Raw genomic sequence first — 19,666 nt, 5'->3', positions numbered from 1 at the left:
CATGTTTGAATTTTGTACCCTTGAAGTCAGGAGAAACCTCCTGGCCTTGAATACAGAAGAGAAGAACCACTTTGTCCAGGCCTTGGATATGGCAAAGCGCACAATTCACCCTCAGTTTGTCATTGCAACCAGGAGATCAGAAGAAATATTTGGGCCAGATGGCAACACACCACAGTTTGAGAACATTTCCATTTATAACTACTTTGTTTGGACACACTATTACTCAGTCAAAAAGACTTTCCTTGGGCCAGGACAGGAAGCTTTGGTGAGGTGGATTTCTCTCATGAAGGACCAGCTTTTCTCACATGGCACAGATACCACCTACTGCAGTTGGAGAGAGACATGCAGGTATGTGTGAAACATTTCAATTTGCGGGTCCTTTTCAGACATGTGGCTTGTTTGTAAGTCATCTTAATTCACTGGGTTCGGAACAACCTGAATGAACATGTAATGGCAAAGCAATTTCATGTTATTAATCTGCCTTTGACATTCTGTGAGGTTTCTCCCTGTACTGATTTACTTACTCATTAATTAATCGTTATCTTTGTGAAGGGAAAAGAAAGTAGTATTGATGATGAGGGAGCCAGCTGAGACATTTGGAGGTGTGATTTAAAGTGTTGGACATAGTCTACAGTTCTGTGATTGAAAAAATGATCTTCGTAGAACTTGCAAATAAAGAGTCTCATTTGCTATGTCTTCCTTCTCAAAAGTAAACTAATACCCCCTCCTCCTGGTTTGGATGAGACAAGTGTGCATACACTTCTCAGTCTACCAACTCCCATATATATACCCCAGCATGACGGCTGATGATTCTAATATTACAAGGTTGAAATTATAGAAAAATATCCTTTCCATTTATATTGTCATATTTTCCTTGAAATCCACCTCAAAGCCTGTAGAAGAAACCAACTAAAAACATCTCATCAATCAGACAGCATCAATTTTTTTGGCATAAAGTGAACCTCACCCCAAACAAGTATTTCCTGCTTATTTTTAAGCAGAGAAGCTCAAACCACATTGTAACCTCATGTTAATACTGATACTTTCTTGTTTCTTTTACCAACTGCTTTTTCTTGAGAAAACTACTGGTATTTCCAAATGAAATTTTACATTATTAGATCTTAACTAGGAAATCCACAAATAGATTTCATTTTCTAGGTGAAATGTATTCCTTTCCTCAAATTAAAATCTAAAATTAATCCAAAAACATCTGAGGGCATAAAAGGTATTTAGATTCATCTATTGACTCACAGTATGCTTGTGTTCAGCATTATCACAAGAAATAAATGGTTAGAAGAGAGAGAATTAATACACTAAAATACAGAATAAAATATTGGTATGAAAGTAGTCCAAATATATGCAAGTTGAGAGTGATTAAATTAATTCATCTGATACTCTGAACTGCATATTTTATAGTTCTGATTACAAGTAAGACATTTAGTAGATTATAAGTAGATAAATCTGTCATTTGTAATCAACTCCAGATCTCCATGCCTTCAAGTCATTTTCCCATGGGCATGCCAAAATGAAAGGGCAGGTGGAAAGTATCTAAAAGCTTCGATTTTGCCTGTGTAAACTTCAACCTCTATGACTTACATTTTTAAAACCCAACAGCACAAGGGATCCAACAAATTACAGTTTAAATGTAATGCACAGTTGAAATGCCACATGAATATGTTCCAGCTCCCAAATGTCAGTTCTGAACCACAAACTGACTCTTAATGATCCCTTGGAAGCTGTCACTAATTTTTGTGAACCAGAACAATGGCTTCTAACAAGGACTCTAAACCCCTGGAGATCAATAACCAAGGATGCCTTGGAAAGCTTTTGGTCCTCTAAAATACCCTGAGGACAAGGAAATGCTTCCTAGAAAGGGTTGAAAGTAAAAAAAGCAGAAATGTACTAAATGCTTTGGAGGTGAGATTAAAACAATGGCACTCTCTACATTTAAATCCCACACTCTAAACGTACTCTCCAAAGACCTAAGGAATGAGAACAAATACAATAAAAGTGGTTTTAGGAACTCAATAAATGAGCATGTGATCTTGAGTCCAGTACTTTTAAATTGTTGAGGTCAGCTCTGAAGGGAAAACTGGTCCCTGGTCTAAAGAACAGTATGCACAAAGAAATATTTTGCTTCCACTTAATATTTCCTGACAGTATTAGGTTCAAGCAGAAATCCAAGTCTTAACAGTTAGATTCTGAGGCAGGGGTCTTTAAGTAAAACACCTTCAGTGCCCAGGCAGATAAGGTAAGTGTGAGAGAGGCTGTGTAACCTATGAAAAGTCAATCTGTATAGACTGGTGCTTGGAAAAACTGTAATGCACCCACTGAGGTTGCCTCACTCTAATCCACAGGCTTCTTTCCTCTATCCTTGCTAACCCACATAAAAACAAACAAAAACCCTTTAAAAACCATAATCTAAAGACCTAAGGTCATTTAAATTAAATTTTGAAAGCCAGAAACCAAGCAAAAAGTGTTGCTCTACATAATATATTTAAAGGCTAGATGTGGCTCCAGACCCAGATGTAGTGATGCTTGAATTAAAGATGTGAAAACAAAAGGAGGTAAAATGTCAAGGAGTGGAAGTTATTATTAATATTTTTTGGCATAACCAAGAGAGATGTAATTACCTGCTTAAAGAAAAAGGAAGACTTTTTTCCCTCCAAAGAAACCATTTTCAGAAACTTCTCTATAATGAGTTGAATTCCAGTCTTTCTAGTGCCTCAATGACTCCTTGTAGTATATTAGAAGCTTTGTTAAATAAGGCATTTAATTCCTCTGGCTCCTCAGACACCAAAGAGGGAGAATTTTAAACAAAAGCCGAGAATGCTAACAAGAATTTCTGTGATCTAGGAAATGTTGCAGGATCCTTCATTCTCCCTCCCCTACTGGAATTTTGCAACTGGGAATGTCTGTGACATTTGCACTGATGACCTGATGGGATCAAGAAGCAACTTTGATTCCACTCTTATAAGCCTGAACTCTGTCTTTTCTCAATGGCGAGTGGTCTGCGAATCTTGGAGGATTATGATACCCTGGGAACCCTTTGCAATAGTAGTTCCAAAATGACATCCAGGATGCAGAAGTTCCCTATTAAATAAAGGATTAAATGTGCTGCCTGAAGGCCTTCATTCTACTAAGGACTGCAGAATAAAATCTACTTTTGCTATAGAGAATCAATATACAGGTATATTCATTGAACACAGGACTATTCAAGGCATTCTCTAAGGTTCCAGGGAGAACAGAAAAGTCTCTATACATTTTTACACTGCTTTTCTTGAGCAATTTGGTCAGTGCCTGCTCACTATCTTTTATTTTGGGAAATGTAGATTATATAAAATTTATCTTCCTAGCACACTAAGCACTACTTAGTAGTCATGTGTCTTGTGTTGGAATTTCATAGAAATTGTTTCCCCTGGGAAATCTTGAAATACACAGAAAGATTGAAAGTGGCCCAAAGAGTAAAATTCGTGGTCTAGAGGGTCAAAACCAGAAGGTGATATGAGGGACATCTTTAGAAAGGAAGACACCTGAGGCGCCTGGGTTGTTCAGTAGGGTAAGCGCCTGACTCTGATTTCAGCTCAGGTCATGATCTCAGGGCCATGGATGGAGCTCCACATAGGGCTCCTTGCTCAGGGGGAGTCAGCTTGAGATTCTCTCTCTCCTCTCTCTCTTCTCTCTCTCTCTCTCTGCCCCTCCCCTCTACTCACACATTCTTTCTCTCTCACACAGAATCTTTAAAAAAGAAAGAGGAAAGAGAGGGCAGCGCCAGTGGCCCAGCGGTTTAGCGCCGCCTCAGCCCAGGGCGTGATCCTGGAGCCCCGGGATCCAGTCCCACGTCGGGCCTCCCTGCATGGATCCTGCTTCTCCCCTCTGCCTGTTCTTTTCTCTGTCTGTCTGTCCGTCTGTCTGTCCTCTCTCTCTCTCTCTGTGCCTCTCATGGCTAAATAAATAAATATTTTTTTAAAAAAAGAAAAAGAAAGAAAAAGAAGAAGAAAGAAAGAAAGAAAGAAGAAGAAAGAAAAGAAAAGAAAGAAGAGAAAAAAAAAGCAAGAGAAAGAAAGAGAAAAGAAAAGATACTGCACATAAAAGGTCTGCCAGCTACTTCCACTTCTCTCAAAGCGAGCACATAAAGAGAATGCTTAACCAGCTGTCCTAGCTAGCATCCTTTCTCCAGTCATTTAAATGCCACTTCTGCCTCAGGTCAAGTTTCTGCAGCATGCAGATCTGTTCCTGAGTGTGCCATTCTCTTCTTTGGATCACATTACTAATCTCTGTGGTACTCACACAAAGTCTTAATTATTAGAGTCTCCCTATCTCATCTTATTTTTCTTCAGGCATGCTTGGTTATTTTAAACTTGTCCTTCCATGCAAAAACTAGATTTATGGAAATTCATTTTATTTATCTTCATAGTACCTTTTACATATTTTTTAAGCTTAAAATATTAAATTCCTTTATAAACTTAAAAAAGGATATTCTTGGGCAGCCCAGGTGGCTCAGAGGTTTAGTGATGACTTCAACCCAGGCGTGATCCTGGAGACCCAGGATCAAGTCCCGCATCAGGCTCCCTGCATGGAGCCTGCTTCTCCCTCTGCTTGTCTCTGCCTCTCTCTCTCTCTCTCTCTCTCTCTCTCTCTCTCCCATAAATAAATAAAATCTTTAAAAAAGGGATATTCTTAAAAAGAGAATATTCTAAATAGAAAAAAATCAGTAGATTTTTTTCACCATTAGATGATTTAGCTGTGTATAGAAATAAGGGAAGTGACAGTATATGAAATTTTTTCTGTAGAAGTTTAAAACTTAGAATACATTTTTTTATTTGTCTGGCATAATGAATGAGTGATCCCACCTTGAAATGAAATTGAGAATCAATATATCTTTAGATACCAAAAACATTAACCTCTTTCTGAAGAGGCTATTGTATTTTGGCCTGGGAATTTTTTCCAGACATTTTTGTATCATACAGATGATTGGATACCAAACTATAGCACATTTAAAATGAGTAAATAAATTATAGCTTAGGAGAGAAGCTTTTATCACAGTTTTTTTGTCAATTAGTGTAAGTCTCATAACAGGATACGTAGTTTCATGAAAATTGAAGATTATGTATTTTAAGTGAGACAAAATTTGAAGATTACTCCTTACCTTAGTTCAAGATACCAAGCATTTATTTATTAGGCTTGTGAAAGATAAAAGGAAACTAATAGTTTATTCAACACATACTATGTATCTGATATGGTGCCAAATGCTTTAATACGTTATCTTATTAATTCTCCTAGGGATTCTTTCTTTTCTGTATTGTTATTCTTGGATGAAATGATCCATTCCTGTGGTTTTGTTGATCATCTTTTATGGGACGGCTATGCATGTGCATTTTTAGAGCAAATCTTCCTTGCATCTTTCATGCCTGTGATTTCATGTGCTTGTTGCATGATTTCTCTCCAATGTTCCATTAATGCGCCAAACCTGGTACTTCGAAAGAGTGATTTATTGACTCCTAAGCCTCTTCCAGCCAGTAAAACATCATCTTTGATTCATCACATGAAAAATATTGTTCTTTCTACACAGTATTACCATCTATTTTCTCCTTCAGACACTCAGAACTTTTCATTCCTTACTGCACAAAAACTCCATAGGACTCCAAACCATATGATGTTTTAGTGCATTGGCTGGCAGAGGTTGTCCATGTGCAAACAAATCTAAATGGCCCTGGGTTAAATTAAACTGATTTAAACTAGTTCCTTTACTATTGGAATTCTCCACTATGAAACTATACAAGGGCAAATTAGAATGTAGTGTTTTAAAAATTCTTGCAATCTATAATTTGTACTGGAATTTATTGAGAGCTCCCAAATAATAATCTCTAACTCATAAGCTTGAATTGATAATTTTAGACAGTGGTCTCTGAAAGTCTTAATAATAATGTATAACCTACAAAAGTTCATCTACTTTCCAATCTCAATATGGCATGTTTTTATTTTTATATTATGTAAATAAATTACTATGCTAATTCATCAGGTACTAATCATTATGTTCATTATAAACATTACAATATAGGAAGCTTTATGAGTGAGGTAAAATGAATGCAAGTTGAGATTGTAATGTCACCTCTCCCAACCCAGTGGATTATTCTGCATCTACTGTTACTCTTAGAACACACACATACTTCTCTGGAGACCACTGGAACAGACAAATGCAAAATGCTCCTAACCAATCTACTCTCCTCCCACCTACATTAGACTTCTCTTCATTTACTATTGAATTAAATATAACTTTCTCATACTGCTCTTTATTTCTGCACAATATGGTGAATATTCAATGTTCCCACCTTACATTGCCCTGTACTCCAGGCAACCTAGTTCCCAAATAGGCCCTTTAGAGCAAATGTGATCTTTCCATACATCAACAGGCTCCAAACTACAATTTAGCATCTATTGTATGCCAGGCACTGTGCCAAGATTAAGGGATGTACTGTTGAGCCAGAACAGAGTTCTTGTTCTGATGGAGCTTATTTTATAGATAGGAGAAAGCTTATCATCTCTTATTATTACCTCTGCCTAAAATGTTTGACTTGTAACATTTCTCCTATTTCACCTGAGAATTCTCCTCAGTCCTTCAGGCTCTTTGCAAATCTCCTTTCCTTAATGACACCCTTCTGGAGTCATCCAACTGGAAGGGATTGATAATATCTCTCAATCTATCTCTGTCTCTCTGTCTCTGTCTCCCTCTCTCCCTTCCTGTCTGTCTCTTCCCCTCTCTTTCTTTCCATCCCTCCCTCCGAGGCTTCCTTAAGATATCTATCCTATTACTTCTAATATTACAGCTTTGTTTGCCTGCTTGTTTTACTGCCTTTTAAAAAATTTAATTATTTCTTACATTAATTGCTGTAAAATATGGATCAATTGAAATGTAGACCACCTACCAAAGAGATCTTAGATTGTTTTTCTGCATTTCTCTGAAGACTTGAAACAAACAGCATTTGAGTACAAAATTTCACATATATGTGAAATATAGATTTTCTGTGGTGGAATTTAGGTTTACGAGGTTATTTTGGTGAAATTCAATTTCCAAGGAATTTTTTATGTTAATATAGTCTCATTACAGAAATATACATTGATTAAATAAATACCAGGACCTCTATCTGTTACTGTGATCATTTTTTTTCTTCCAATGATTTTACAAATCACACGTCTAACTTTGCTCCCAGAAATGGGAGCAGAAATTTTTCTCACTGTAATGCCCCTAAGTATGCATTTTATACATTTTGTCTTCTACCAAGGAAAACCTGTATTTCAATGTTCTTGCTATGTGTAAAAATTAAAGGGCAAAGATCAGATCTCTAAGTATCCTATAAATATTTACATATCCCATCCTTTTCCCAGGTACTGAGGGTGGGCCAATTAGGGAGAAATCCAGCTGGAAATGTGGCTAGACCAATGGTGCAACGTCTTCCTGAACCACAGGATGTCGCTCAGTGCTTGGAAGTTGGTTTATTTGACACACCTCCTTTTTACTCCAATTCTACTAACAGTTTCCGAAACACAGTGGAAGGTAAGTAAAAGAAATCAGTGCTTTGAATTCACAGTTAACTGAACTATTCACATTCAGATCTCTTTGAAAAATCTTTGAAAAAACCATATAGATCCTGTGAATTTACATGAATGCTGCCTCCAGTTATGATGTAGTCACAATTCTCTGCTCGAGAAAGAACTTCTTAAAGAAAAGTGTCAGACCGTGAAACTCTTTTTTAATTATCATAGAGGAGAAGTGCTTAGAAATTATTCTTCAATCTCTTAAATACCTAAAAAGTATTTGAACTCAATCTGTTTGGCTGATCAGTATGCATATAGCTATAGCAAATTCTAGTAGAGTCAAATAATATTCAAGTATTTGACAGTTTATAAAAAATCTTCTTAAAAAATAACAAAAAATTCTAAACATTTAGTTGACAGCCAATAAAGCCTGGTTGGGGCATATATTTCACTTAAGTTTGTATTGTCCTGTAACTTTTTTAAAAGGTCTATTAAAATTCAAATTAGCATGTAATGATATTTAATTTGATTTCCTTATTTAATTCATAGTATTTTAAAGCTGAGGAAACTAAAGACCAAAGAGCTAAAATGAAGATCCCAAGAAACTCAGGAATAGAGCACAATTACAAATCCAAATTTTCTATGTCTGGTCTCTTTATACTATAAACTTTGATATCTCTAAATCATTATTGATATGTATTTAAGGTTTTAAACAACAGAATCACATTTAATGTATTATAAACCTTTTATTGTTAAAATTCACATTAAATATAGCGTTAAACATATCAGATTCCTCCCCCAGAAAAAGAATGGGAATTGATCTCTCTGTCTCCATGATCTGAGATACTCTATATGTAAATCTAATCATTATTTTCAATTCTCTCCCCTTTTGTCATCAAAACTGTATACCATTCTCTTCTATCTTTATGTTAATTCTAATAACTAAATATGAATGTACTGATTTGGAGATTATTCAATAAATAATCACTATGTTTTGACTAAACTGGTATATATAAACTAAGGCCACAAGCACTAATTTCTAAAAGAATGTGCAAATTGCATCTTATTGAAACCCAATCAAAAGACAAGTTATACTGATTTCCTGACAGAATGTATGAAAGAACCAGTGCCTACCAGCATGCTATGTACATTGCAAGCAACCTTTAAACAGGTTATAAATAAAAAATAATAATGGAATAAATGTATGAAACATGACTAAATCAATGAGTAAGCATAATTATACAAATGGGTTAATATATTTTAAATTCTAATTTTATTTTATAATATGTAAACTTTCCCTGCTCTCCCACCTCTGATTCTTAAATCCAAACAGGAACACTTATCACTCCATCCCACATCATAGACCCTCTATTTTTTGCGATCTATCCTCCCCTTCTGCCCAATGTATATACATGATATATATACTATGAAAATGTGTATGGAAAATATATAATATGGAGAATATATAACATGAGAAATGCATAGAATACATGTAATATGGGAAATGCACATATTGGGTGGGAATATCATATATGTATCATATAGAATATGGGAAATACATTATATATAGAGAATATAGCTAATTATCAAAAGTTATATAAATGGTTCGACAAAAAGTTTTTCCAGATATTTAAAACTAGTACTGAGATGATAATAATGCTCTGAGAAATTGTGACGTTTCCACAAAAATAAGGTAACTTTCCAAAAGTAAACATGCTGACAGTCAAAAGGAATAAGGTAGAAAACTGAAGCCATATCTGGCAATTTAATTTCAGGACAATCAGAGAGATGTTCTCCCAATTGCGTCAGCAGTTTATAGTAGAAGCTCAAGATTTCCATTGTCTTTATTTCCACTAAACCAATGCTTGCCTTGTCAAAATAGAGTGTTCTATGTATTTTGACTGGTATCCTTTGCAGGTCATTATTTTTAACCTAGAGGCTACATTTAGAATGTCATGCCACTAGCTTAAAGCTAACCTAGCTCTGGTTATAGCAAGAAATGTCACCAACCATAGGTACAAAGAAGCAATGCTATTATACTAAGGTAAAAATTGGCCTGACAAGCTTAGGAAAAATTGTTTCCCAATGTAATCACTGCTGCTGATTTGAGAAGCAAGATATTGGTGATGATTTTTACTATTCTCACCCCTATTTTTATATCTAGGTTACAGTGATCCCACAGGAAAGTATGACCCTGCTATTCGAAGCCTTCACAATTTGGCTCATCTATTTCTGAATGGAACAGGGGGACAAACCCATTTATCCCCAAATGATCCTATTTTTGTTCTCCTACATACTTTCACTGATGCAGTTTTTGATGAATGGCTGAGGAGATATAAGGCTGGTGAGACGTTTTCATATTCTTTTTTGCAGGCTCAGCAAGGAGACTGTTTAGGTGGTATAGTGCTTACTACAGAGTAAGCACTTGACACATCTACACTACACTACAAAATAAGGATAAAAGAGCTATGATATCTAGCTGTTTCCAAATATCCCAAACTACTTTGAAAATGCAGACAAAACATCTCTTACAATGGTTGTCAGATGCTATTTATTAGCATTCACCTGGACGAGGCACATAATCCCTTTTTATTTTTAGTATGAAAAGATAATTATCATGCTTCCCAATTTTTTCTTCCCTGTATCTTCTAATGAACATCTGCACTACTTTTTTTTTGGGAACATTTTCATTGTGAGTAAGAAAATCTTACTGAGCTCTTCTTTGATACTTAAAAGACAAAAAATTATACTCACAATCCAGTCCTGATTTCTATTACTTCTGGCCTCTTACAAATGGAAATTTTGTTCAATTTGATTAGTTAATGGTTTTTTTTTAATCACAGCATAGAAAATCTTTCAATTTCATTTAATGCATTTTTAAAATATCATTTAAAAGGCCACTTTCTCTTCACTTCTACTCAGCTAAGAGGCTCACATTACTTTTCAAACAATGAAAGTGCTTCTATTGGTTAAACATCATGCATTTTCATGTTTCAAAACTATTCTAAATTTTGGCTTCTGCGCCTTTACTTCATCATACACATAAATATAATGTTGGGGATTAATTATCTATAGATTTGCCTATCCAATTCAGTTAGTCTCTTATTTCTTTAAGTGTGTGTGTGTTTGTGTATGTGTATGTACAGTAGAAGCCTCTAATTTAACCTGATTAGGACTATTAACTAATGTGTTGGTCAAAATCATATGTTCCATCAGAAAATCAGTGAAGAAACAAATAACTTACATATAAATATTCACTCATCAATCTGCTATGAATTCACTGATTGGAGTGCCACGTTTTTTCATATGTATTTAGATACATAGCTACAACCATAATGAATTATCTACAAGTTACAATGTCTATTTTTTCAAAGTGAAACTAGAAATTAACCACCCTTGAGATGCCATGAGTGCAGTATTATTTTGGATTTTCATAATGCCCACCTTATCTTTACAACCATATTGCTCACTCTTAATTCTTTCCCAATATCTTAGGCATTCATCTTCAACAAATCTTTCCTAAGCATTCATATGTTTAATATAAAACAACATCCCTCTCTTTTCACAATCACAATTATCATTTTACATATATTTAGCTATACTGCTTTTATGACACTAACAAGCCTACTGGAGTTAATAGGTTTAGGAATGAACAAAAACTTTCGTTGGACATACACTTCTGGGAACCAGACAATATACAGGCCATAGTTATTCAGCCATTCACAATGCCATTGCTGTTAGTAAGTTTTTCTTATTTAAGACTTAAATTTAAGAGAGGAAGTCGAGAATCTTGGTTTCTCTCACAAACCTCAAGGGGAGCTTTCTTTCAACCATGAAAATATATCTTGATTGAAAAGATCATTATTTCACATTCATAACAATTTGTTAAAGGTCATTGATGAACCAGATAAACACCTTTGCTTCTTATTTTCTACCTGCTCCCTTTGATTGTGCTATAAATAGCATATGGTCTCTCAATTATTTGCCTAGTAGTGAAGGGGAAGTTACCATAAGCAAAAAATACGGAACCTGAAACATATTTCTGACAAATATGGCCATAAAATTATAGGACAAGCCAATGTTAACACCTACAAATTCATGAACACTAAACACTGACAATTAGCCTCCTGCTTAAACATTCCATGTACCTCCAAATGTCCCTTGAAAAACAATCAGATAGAACAACTATGTTAGAGCGAAAATAAAAAGATTGGAAAAATTTCTAAGACTCTCCATATGGCAGAAGTCTTTGTTGAAAATAAGTCTGAGTGGAGGATGGAATTATTTTTTCAAAATGTATTAAACGGTTTTTATAAATAGTGAGAACTCTTCAAAAATCCTAATATTATAAGATTACTAAGGTCAGATTGGAATAAGAATTATATTTTACAGCTGAAGAGAAATTATAGTCATCCACAGGACAATGTCTGTTAAAGAATCCTCTCATTAGACATGCGGTAGTATAATATAGAGCATCCAAATTTTATTTAATATGTTAATTTTTATTCACTAACATTTTGTATCCATGTGCACACTTAGTTCGATTCTTTTTTAATGAAAATCATGTGAATTAAGTTTTAAATATAGTACTCCAGAAGTTCAGTGAGTTTTTCAGAAGAAGCAGCTTATACATTTTCCAGACCAATCACTACTATTATGCCTTTTGAAAAATGAAGTAATTACACACACACTCAAATCCTTTCACAATTATTATCTGATTCCATATCCTGACTATCGTGAATAATGCTGCAGTGAACATGGGTGCAGATATCTCTTTGAGATACTAATTTTATATCTTTTAGATAAACCCCCAGAAGTGGCATTGCTGGATCATATGGTAGTTCTATTTTTAATTTCTTGAGGAACTTCCATTCTGTTTCCACAGGAGCTGCGCCAATTCCCACCAACAGTGCACAATGGCTCCCATCTCTCCATACTCTTGCCATCACTTGCTATCTCTTCTCTTATTGATAATCGCCATCATAAAACGTGTGATCTATCATTATGGTTCTAATCTGCATTTTCTAATGATTAGTGATATTCAATAGTTTTCCCATACCTCTTGACCATTTGGAAATCATCATGTCATACATCTTAAATACATACAATTTTTTTTTTTTGTCAATTGTACGTCAGTAAAGCTGGAAAAAAAAAGTATTTGAGCACCTACAATTCCCTACATAGTCTTTTAGGTACCAGAAATACAGTAGCATATAAAATACACAAAAATATTTTCCCTCCTGGGACTCACCTAGTTGTCAGTAGAAATGACAGTAAAAATATGTAAATAATATATAATCTGTTGGGGGAAAGTCTGTAGAAATAGAAAATCAGGAAAGGCTTTATGGAGTACTATGTAAATACATGGAAGAAGATCATCCCTCGATGAACAAAGGAGCCCACAGTGGCCGGTGCATAGTGGAGAGAAAATGGTGGAAAATAAGGTCAGAGGGACAACAGGGGGAGATCCTGAGGGATGCTGGATGAACCTGTGAGAGGGGGAGTCGCTACAGGGTCTTGTATAGGCAAATTTTATGACAATCTCACTGTTATTGTGTGTTATTTTTATGATTATTCCTCCATTCATTTTAATGGGTATAACTATCACACAGCTGATGCTGAATTGGGTTGAGGTTGATCAAGTCAGGATTTCATAAAAAGGTGAAATGGAAAGTCAGAGTTATCTAAATCATTAACTTAAATATCTAACTTTAGTAAATAATTAACAATAAAACACAAAATTGTGAGTCCCTTGAAGACAGGCATTTTGTCTATTTTGTTTAGTGCCATCACCTCCATGCCTAGACCAGTGTCTGGCATTGGTAAGAGCTCAGCAGATTTAAATAGATAAATATTTAATTAGCATTAATGCACAGTAAATTAAAAGTTACAAAAAGTAAACGCTATATGCCATTTCTATGATCAATTGTTTTTCAAGGTAGGTGCTAGAATATTCTTCTGTGCTTTCCAGGATCACAGTGACTCTTCAAGTAATATATTATTTGCAAACAGAAAATCTAATTTCTCATATATCCCACTCTTCTAAATATATTCCCACTCATGTCCTGCCCAAGTCCCCTTCCAACTCTGGTTTTGAGATATCCCATCTGGTTTAGTTGTATCAATGTAAATTAGAACAACAACAAAAAAGAACAATCTTTTGCCACAAGGAACATACCACTCCTTTTATCCCTGCTGGCAGAAACTCACTAATAATATAAATGCCTGTAACTTGTATTTAAGTAGAAAGAGGAGAGGTGGCAGGAAGTAAATAATATTCCAGGACGTTGATTTAAAATTTTAAGTGTTTTTTTCTAATAGAGTAAAATCTGGGACTAAGTTAATATTTTTATCTCTGAAGATAAAAGAGAAAAGTGAAGAATACTATACAAATATGTTCATATTCAAGGACAAACTTCCACAGGACATATTCAAGGACAAACTTCCACAGGACCTCTCATATTTAAATTTTAAATGAAGCTACAACAAACTGCAGGTCCATCTTTTTTTAGCTTTGAAAAATAAGTTTAATTAATTTTTTCAAATAAGTTTCTGTAATTTAAAATAGAACAATTAATGATCACCATAGATGATAAAATACTAAAACTTCCCTGCTTTCAAACTTTCTTGATCTATTGGATGTTATGTTAGTGCTGTATTCAAAGCATTTGAACTTTGTTTAATGCAATTCCCTGTTCTTCAGTAGTGAAACTATTTTTATGTCTTTATTCAGTTTAAAATATAAAAGAACATTTTTATGTTATTCTAGAATATTTCGGATCACCTTCAGAACATAATAATCTATTAATACTAACTTTATCATGTCTATTAACAAGATGTCTTTGCCATATTTTAGATGTATCCACATTTCCATTGGAAAATGCCCCTATTGGGCATAATAGACAATACAATATGGTACCATTCTGGCCTCCAGTTACCAATGTAGAAATGTTTGTTACTGCTCCAGACAATCTGGGATATACTTACGAAGTTCAATGGCCAAGTGAGTATTGAAAATGTACCTTTACTGTGGAATTTTCCAAAAACAAATTTATTGACTTTTAAGGTAATCACAATATTCTACAGCCTATATTTTCTACTTATATTTAAAAGGTTTTATTTGGATATTTATTTTGGGATAAAGAGATTGAATTTAACATTTGTTCAGAGCCCACTCTGACCTGGAGTTAAGTTGATTTTATAGCGCACTATCATTTAATCCCTGCAACCCTGTGAAGTAAGTATTGTAATCTTCATTTTACAAATAAGGAAGAAGGGCCAGCCATGATTACCTTAGATAGGGTAATTGTCGAAGATCACATTTCTAGTAGGCAGAGAGGATGAATTTTGAGCTTATGCCCATGTAATATGCCCCAATTTTTCTACTATATAATGGTGCCTCCTTATCTTTATTCTGAAAAAAAAAAATGGAGTGAGATACTCTGTATTACTTTTTCTTAGATTTTGAAATTGAAAATTTCTTGCTTCATTTCCAATCTCTTCTCAACAAAGGCAGTAAGTTGTAGTGGAAGAGCACAGCACATGGATTTTGAAAGACTTGGTCTTCGAAACCAACTCTAGTGCCTACTAACCAAGTGACCTCAAATGACTCACTCTACAGCATCATTTTCTCAACCTTTAAAATGGAATTAATAATAACTATCCCAATAGGGTCCACTTATAATGAGAAATTAGAAAGTGCCTTTAAGATGACAGGCTATCATCAGCAATGCTGGCCAATAAAAATTACATATGAAGAATTTGGTAAAATGCCTAAATTCAAGATATCTGATTTTGGGTGGCAACTATTTTACTGGTTTTTTTTTTTTGTTGTTGTTGTTGTTGTTGTTGTTCTCCTTTTATTCCTCCAATAGGTCGGAATCTTAGTATTCCTGAGATTGTTACCATAGCGGTAGTTGCTGCTTTAGTACTGGTTGCAGTCATTTTTGCGGGTGCTTCTTGCCTGATTCGTGCCAGAAGCAACATGGATGAAGCGAATCAACCTCTTCTCACTGATCAGTATCAACACTATGCTGACGACTATGAAAAAATGCAGAATCCTAATCAATCTATGGTCTAATAACAAATGACCAATTCTCTTATGCATTAGTATCATAAAACCACCTGGTTGAAAAATAATAGATTAAATTTCTTACTGTATTTTCTTTCCTTCCATTACTTTCTTCCTGATGCATGCACATATTAGAATTAAAACTCTAAATATTATTTTCTATAGCTAGGGAGAGTCACAATTGTTAATTGGTTCTATTTTTCAACTCTATTTAAAATGGTAGGTTGTACATTAATTAGAATTTAAATAAAAACTTGAAACATTAAAAAATAAAATAAAATGGTAGGTTGTAGGCACACATCCTAACCCTGATCTGTAACTCTGACCCTAAATCCTAACCCTCTGGAGAGGTCCCTGAACTGCAAAATACCGGGCACATGCCCTAACTCCAACCCTGAATCTAAGAAAGTAGCTTCCTGAACACATGGTAAGAAAAGCTGAGAAGCAGCTTAGTTATCTTAGAGAAGACCCCAAATATTTAAAAATTGGCAGTTTTTCTGAAAATGGTCATGAAGGTAGAGATTTTTTTTAAAAAATGGTAGTTTGCACTAACTCCATGGTATTTAAGCAGAGAGTGTGAAGATTTTTGGCATGTTTTAAAGGTCAACTATATGACAATGTAAATAAACTGTTGTGCTTTGTTTATGTATAAATAAAAAATCATGATAGTAAATCTCTGATTGAAATACATGAGTAGGAATTTCTACAATGTTAAAATGTGAATATATTTCTGTTCATTGACACTGAACAACAGATACATAGGAAGCCACATTTATTAGTTAAAATCAATGATGTGTCGCTATAAATGGGATCCCAATTGACTTTTTCAAACTAGAATTTCCCTTTGAGCATCAGCATATGTTTCAGTCTAAGGTTCAAAGTCGTGACAAAATCATGATCTTTATCACATTTTGGAGTGGTGAAAACTTCACTTTGTCTAAAAGACAGTTGATACTGCTTCTGTTAGCCACTATGTTCTACCTCTTAATTCACTGAAAAAGGAACTACACATTAACTTACACATTTCACCTCCCAGTTAGTTCCTCTTCCAATATCTTAGAGGTTCACAAGTAAGCCACAATGGTGGAGAACACACAATACGGTGCTCTACAATTACCATTCAATTCATTGTGTATTCCAAATAGCATTCTCTTATCACTTACCAGCCTTTTGTATGTTTTCAAATAAAATATTAAAAATATTATTTCGTCAGTCTCCTTTTTCTATGCAATTGTGCAAGACTATCATTAATTTTTCTTCTTCCTTTCTCCTAACTAACTGTTTTTACTATTTTTGATCTTGGGCTACCTGAAACAATATTCCCAGTAAAGAAGTTTAAAGGCTGATCACTGTGAACAAACATTTTCAGTAAAACCATAGTACTCATAACACTATAGAAAATGGGGAGTCTGATATTCCCAATTCAAAAAATAGAACCAAGATTAAAGTCATGTGCACGCAATTGGTTAGTGGGTTTCCCTATATTAAGCAATCTTAAGGCTGCTTAAAAAAAGATAAACAGACAAAATGTGTTAGTGAAAGAGATTGCATATAATAGTCTCTTTTTAATTTTCAAATAGCATTGCTGTGATTTTTTTAATACAATTTGATTTATTGAAATATTATATGCTCATAGCTTTTCAAATAAGTTAGTGTATAATGTAAGATTTCTTTTTATATAACATCAATAAAACTAAGCTCACCACATCATATTTTTAGAGATTTATTAAGTACTCATTTGATAAACATTTATTAGGCACATCCTAGATTTCAGACAGAGTTCAATGGGTTTAGGGAGAGGAAAGTAAAGAATATAAAATTGAGACGGTCATGTTTGACGTGGGCTTCAAGGAAAGCTAATAGGTTTACCAAATACAAGAGTAGAACAGTACTCCATGCTGAAGTGACAGCAGAAGCAAAGTGACAGAAGTTTGGACGAGCATGGAACATTCAAAATATAAAGTAGGTCAGTGTGGTTAGAGTATAGTTTTCATGGAGAGGAACAGAAAGATAACTCAGGAATAAAATCAGATTGTCCTATACACAATCTTAAGAAATTTGGAATTCATTAGACAGGCAAGAGGGAGCCTGGAAGAGTCACAAATAAAGTATATTTCACAACGATAATGATGGTGGTGATGTTTGTAAACAATTTTTATTAAGAATAATTAGGGAAGGTTACAGTAGAAGCAAAGAGACTAGTTAATATTAAATAGTTCCTGGGAAAGAGGAGGAAGGCCTGCCATACAACATAAACATTAATTCTAAAAAAAAAATAAAAATAAAAAACCTAATTGTAAGAGAGAGCTGCACCCATTATATTGTAAATGTAGCTTTGATCATTTCTCACTAAATATGTTGCTTTATTTTTCTTTCATTCAAGGACTTCTATTTATTTTACAGCACTGTATGATCTTATGAGTTGTTTTCATCAGGTGACCATTACTCTTCCTGCAATATGTCACATTATTCTCCCTAAATAATAGTCATTTGTAATCTTGGATATTTTCTACTGTTCTCCATCCTTAAGTTTTATTTTAAAACATAGTCAGTGAAGTTATTATGCAGTCACTGGAAAACACATTCCATACCACTTAAACAAATTTTGCTCTATTGCATTAGCACCCCGTTATATGACAGTGCCACCAACTGAGCTAAGCATTATAGTCTAAACAGAGTGAGTAAGAATGCCTGATTGGACCTTCGTATATAATAAAAAATGAATAGCTATTACTTTTGTGCCCCTCTGAAGCTGTATACTGTCTTCATTCCTAGAAGCAGATTACAGAAACAGTGCTCACTTACGGCTCTATGTAATCTTTTAAATTGGATGCAGGGAGAAAGATTTTGACCATTAAAATATCTGTTCCAAGATGTGGTTCTAAGACCTTTGTTCCGAGCTCAGCGCATGAGTATACAAATGTTATGCATTTTGTCCTTTGCCTAGCCAAAATTTTTATTAACCAACCAACCAATAGAACATCATGTTGGTCAGAGAGAGATAATATGAAATAGAAAAAGAACAAAAAAAGTAAAATATATTAACAAACAAAGAACAGAGCCTGACTTAAAAAAGATAAAATGTAAAAAAGGAAAAATGCAAAATCTGACTCTTCAAAAGCACAAGTGCAAGATTAAAGGATGAAGGAAGACAGGAACTAGCAGGACTCTTCGCAAAATAACCAGGAGATTTTAGTGGATTTCAAGTTCAATGTAAACCAATAGTGCGACGCAACAACAAAGGGGAAAAATGTTATTATGCTACGGAAAAGGGAGGGAAAGTATTGAGCAAATAAGGAGATGCTGTGTTTCACTAATGCAGAAACAGAAATCTGTGGTGTTAGAGTCACATCTGGAGTATCTATTCAACTTTAAAGCCACAGCTTAAGGGAAACATTGACAAACTAAAATGTGCTTCCTCATCTTCCACGTGATGCAATACTACACCTTGCAAGTCGCTCTTAAATTCTACAGTCTCTCTCAATCTTCACATCTAATTAGTTAACAATTTTATAAATCCTGAGCACTGAACCCATCCTCTAAATTAGTGGTTCTCAACTGGAGGGCAATTTACAACCAAAGAGTCATTTGGGTGTGGGATTGCTACTGGCATCTATTGGGTAGACCTAGGGGTGCTGCTAAACATACCACAGTGCACAAAATTGCCTCCACGTCAAAAATTAACCAGATCAAGATGTCAATATTGCTGAGGTTAAAAAAATATGATCTGGAACTACCAGGATAAACAAATTTCACAGTATTCCTGGGTTCCTAGAACTTACTACCTAATGGGAAAGAATTACAAAAAGACAATGTACTTTATTAGGAATACATTATTTCCACACAAAATAAGTTTGAAAGGCAGAGTCCAAGTACAATGGTACTTTCAAGGACTGAAGCTGCTTCTAACTTTCTTCCACTACCTATAGCGTATGGTCTCCATCCTTTTATCTATACTGTCAGTGCTCCAAAATGGCTGCTCCATTGCCAGACCTTTTATCTATCCCCCTCAGAAGTTTTCTTTTTGCTCAGAAATGGATATCTACCCAAGAATTCTGC

The 19,666-nt window shown here is 34.6% G+C and overlaps 1 protein-coding gene across 1 annotated transcript; it reads left to right on the top strand.

Annotated features, from left to right (window-relative positions):
* Nucleotide 1: 1 nt before the first annotated feature.
* On the top strand, nt 2–16,767 carry LOC119878190 (5,6-dihydroxyindole-2-carboxylic acid oxidase-like). Its single transcript, XM_038588903.1, is given in 9 exon segments — nt 2–257; nt 260–348; nt 2,857–3,016; nt 3,019–3,057; nt 7,387–7,406; nt 7,408–7,555; nt 9,701–9,880; nt 14,393–14,539; nt 15,411–16,767. Coding segments are annotated over 9 exon segments (1,245 nt in total). The 3' UTR covers nt 15,617–16,767.
* Nucleotides 16,768–19,666: the final 2,899 nt, after the last annotated feature.

Source organism: Canis lupus, unplaced genomic scaffold (genome assembly GCF_011100685.1).
Source record: "Canis lupus familiaris isolate Mischka breed German Shepherd unplaced genomic scaffold, alternate assembly UU_Cfam_GSD_1.0 chrUn_S1163H1336, whole genome shotgun sequence".
NCBI lineage: Eukaryota > Metazoa > Chordata > Mammalia > Carnivora > Canidae > Canis > Canis lupus.
The sequence above is the reverse complement of the archived record's forward strand: the minus strand, read 5'-3'. Positions and strand labels throughout refer to the sequence as shown.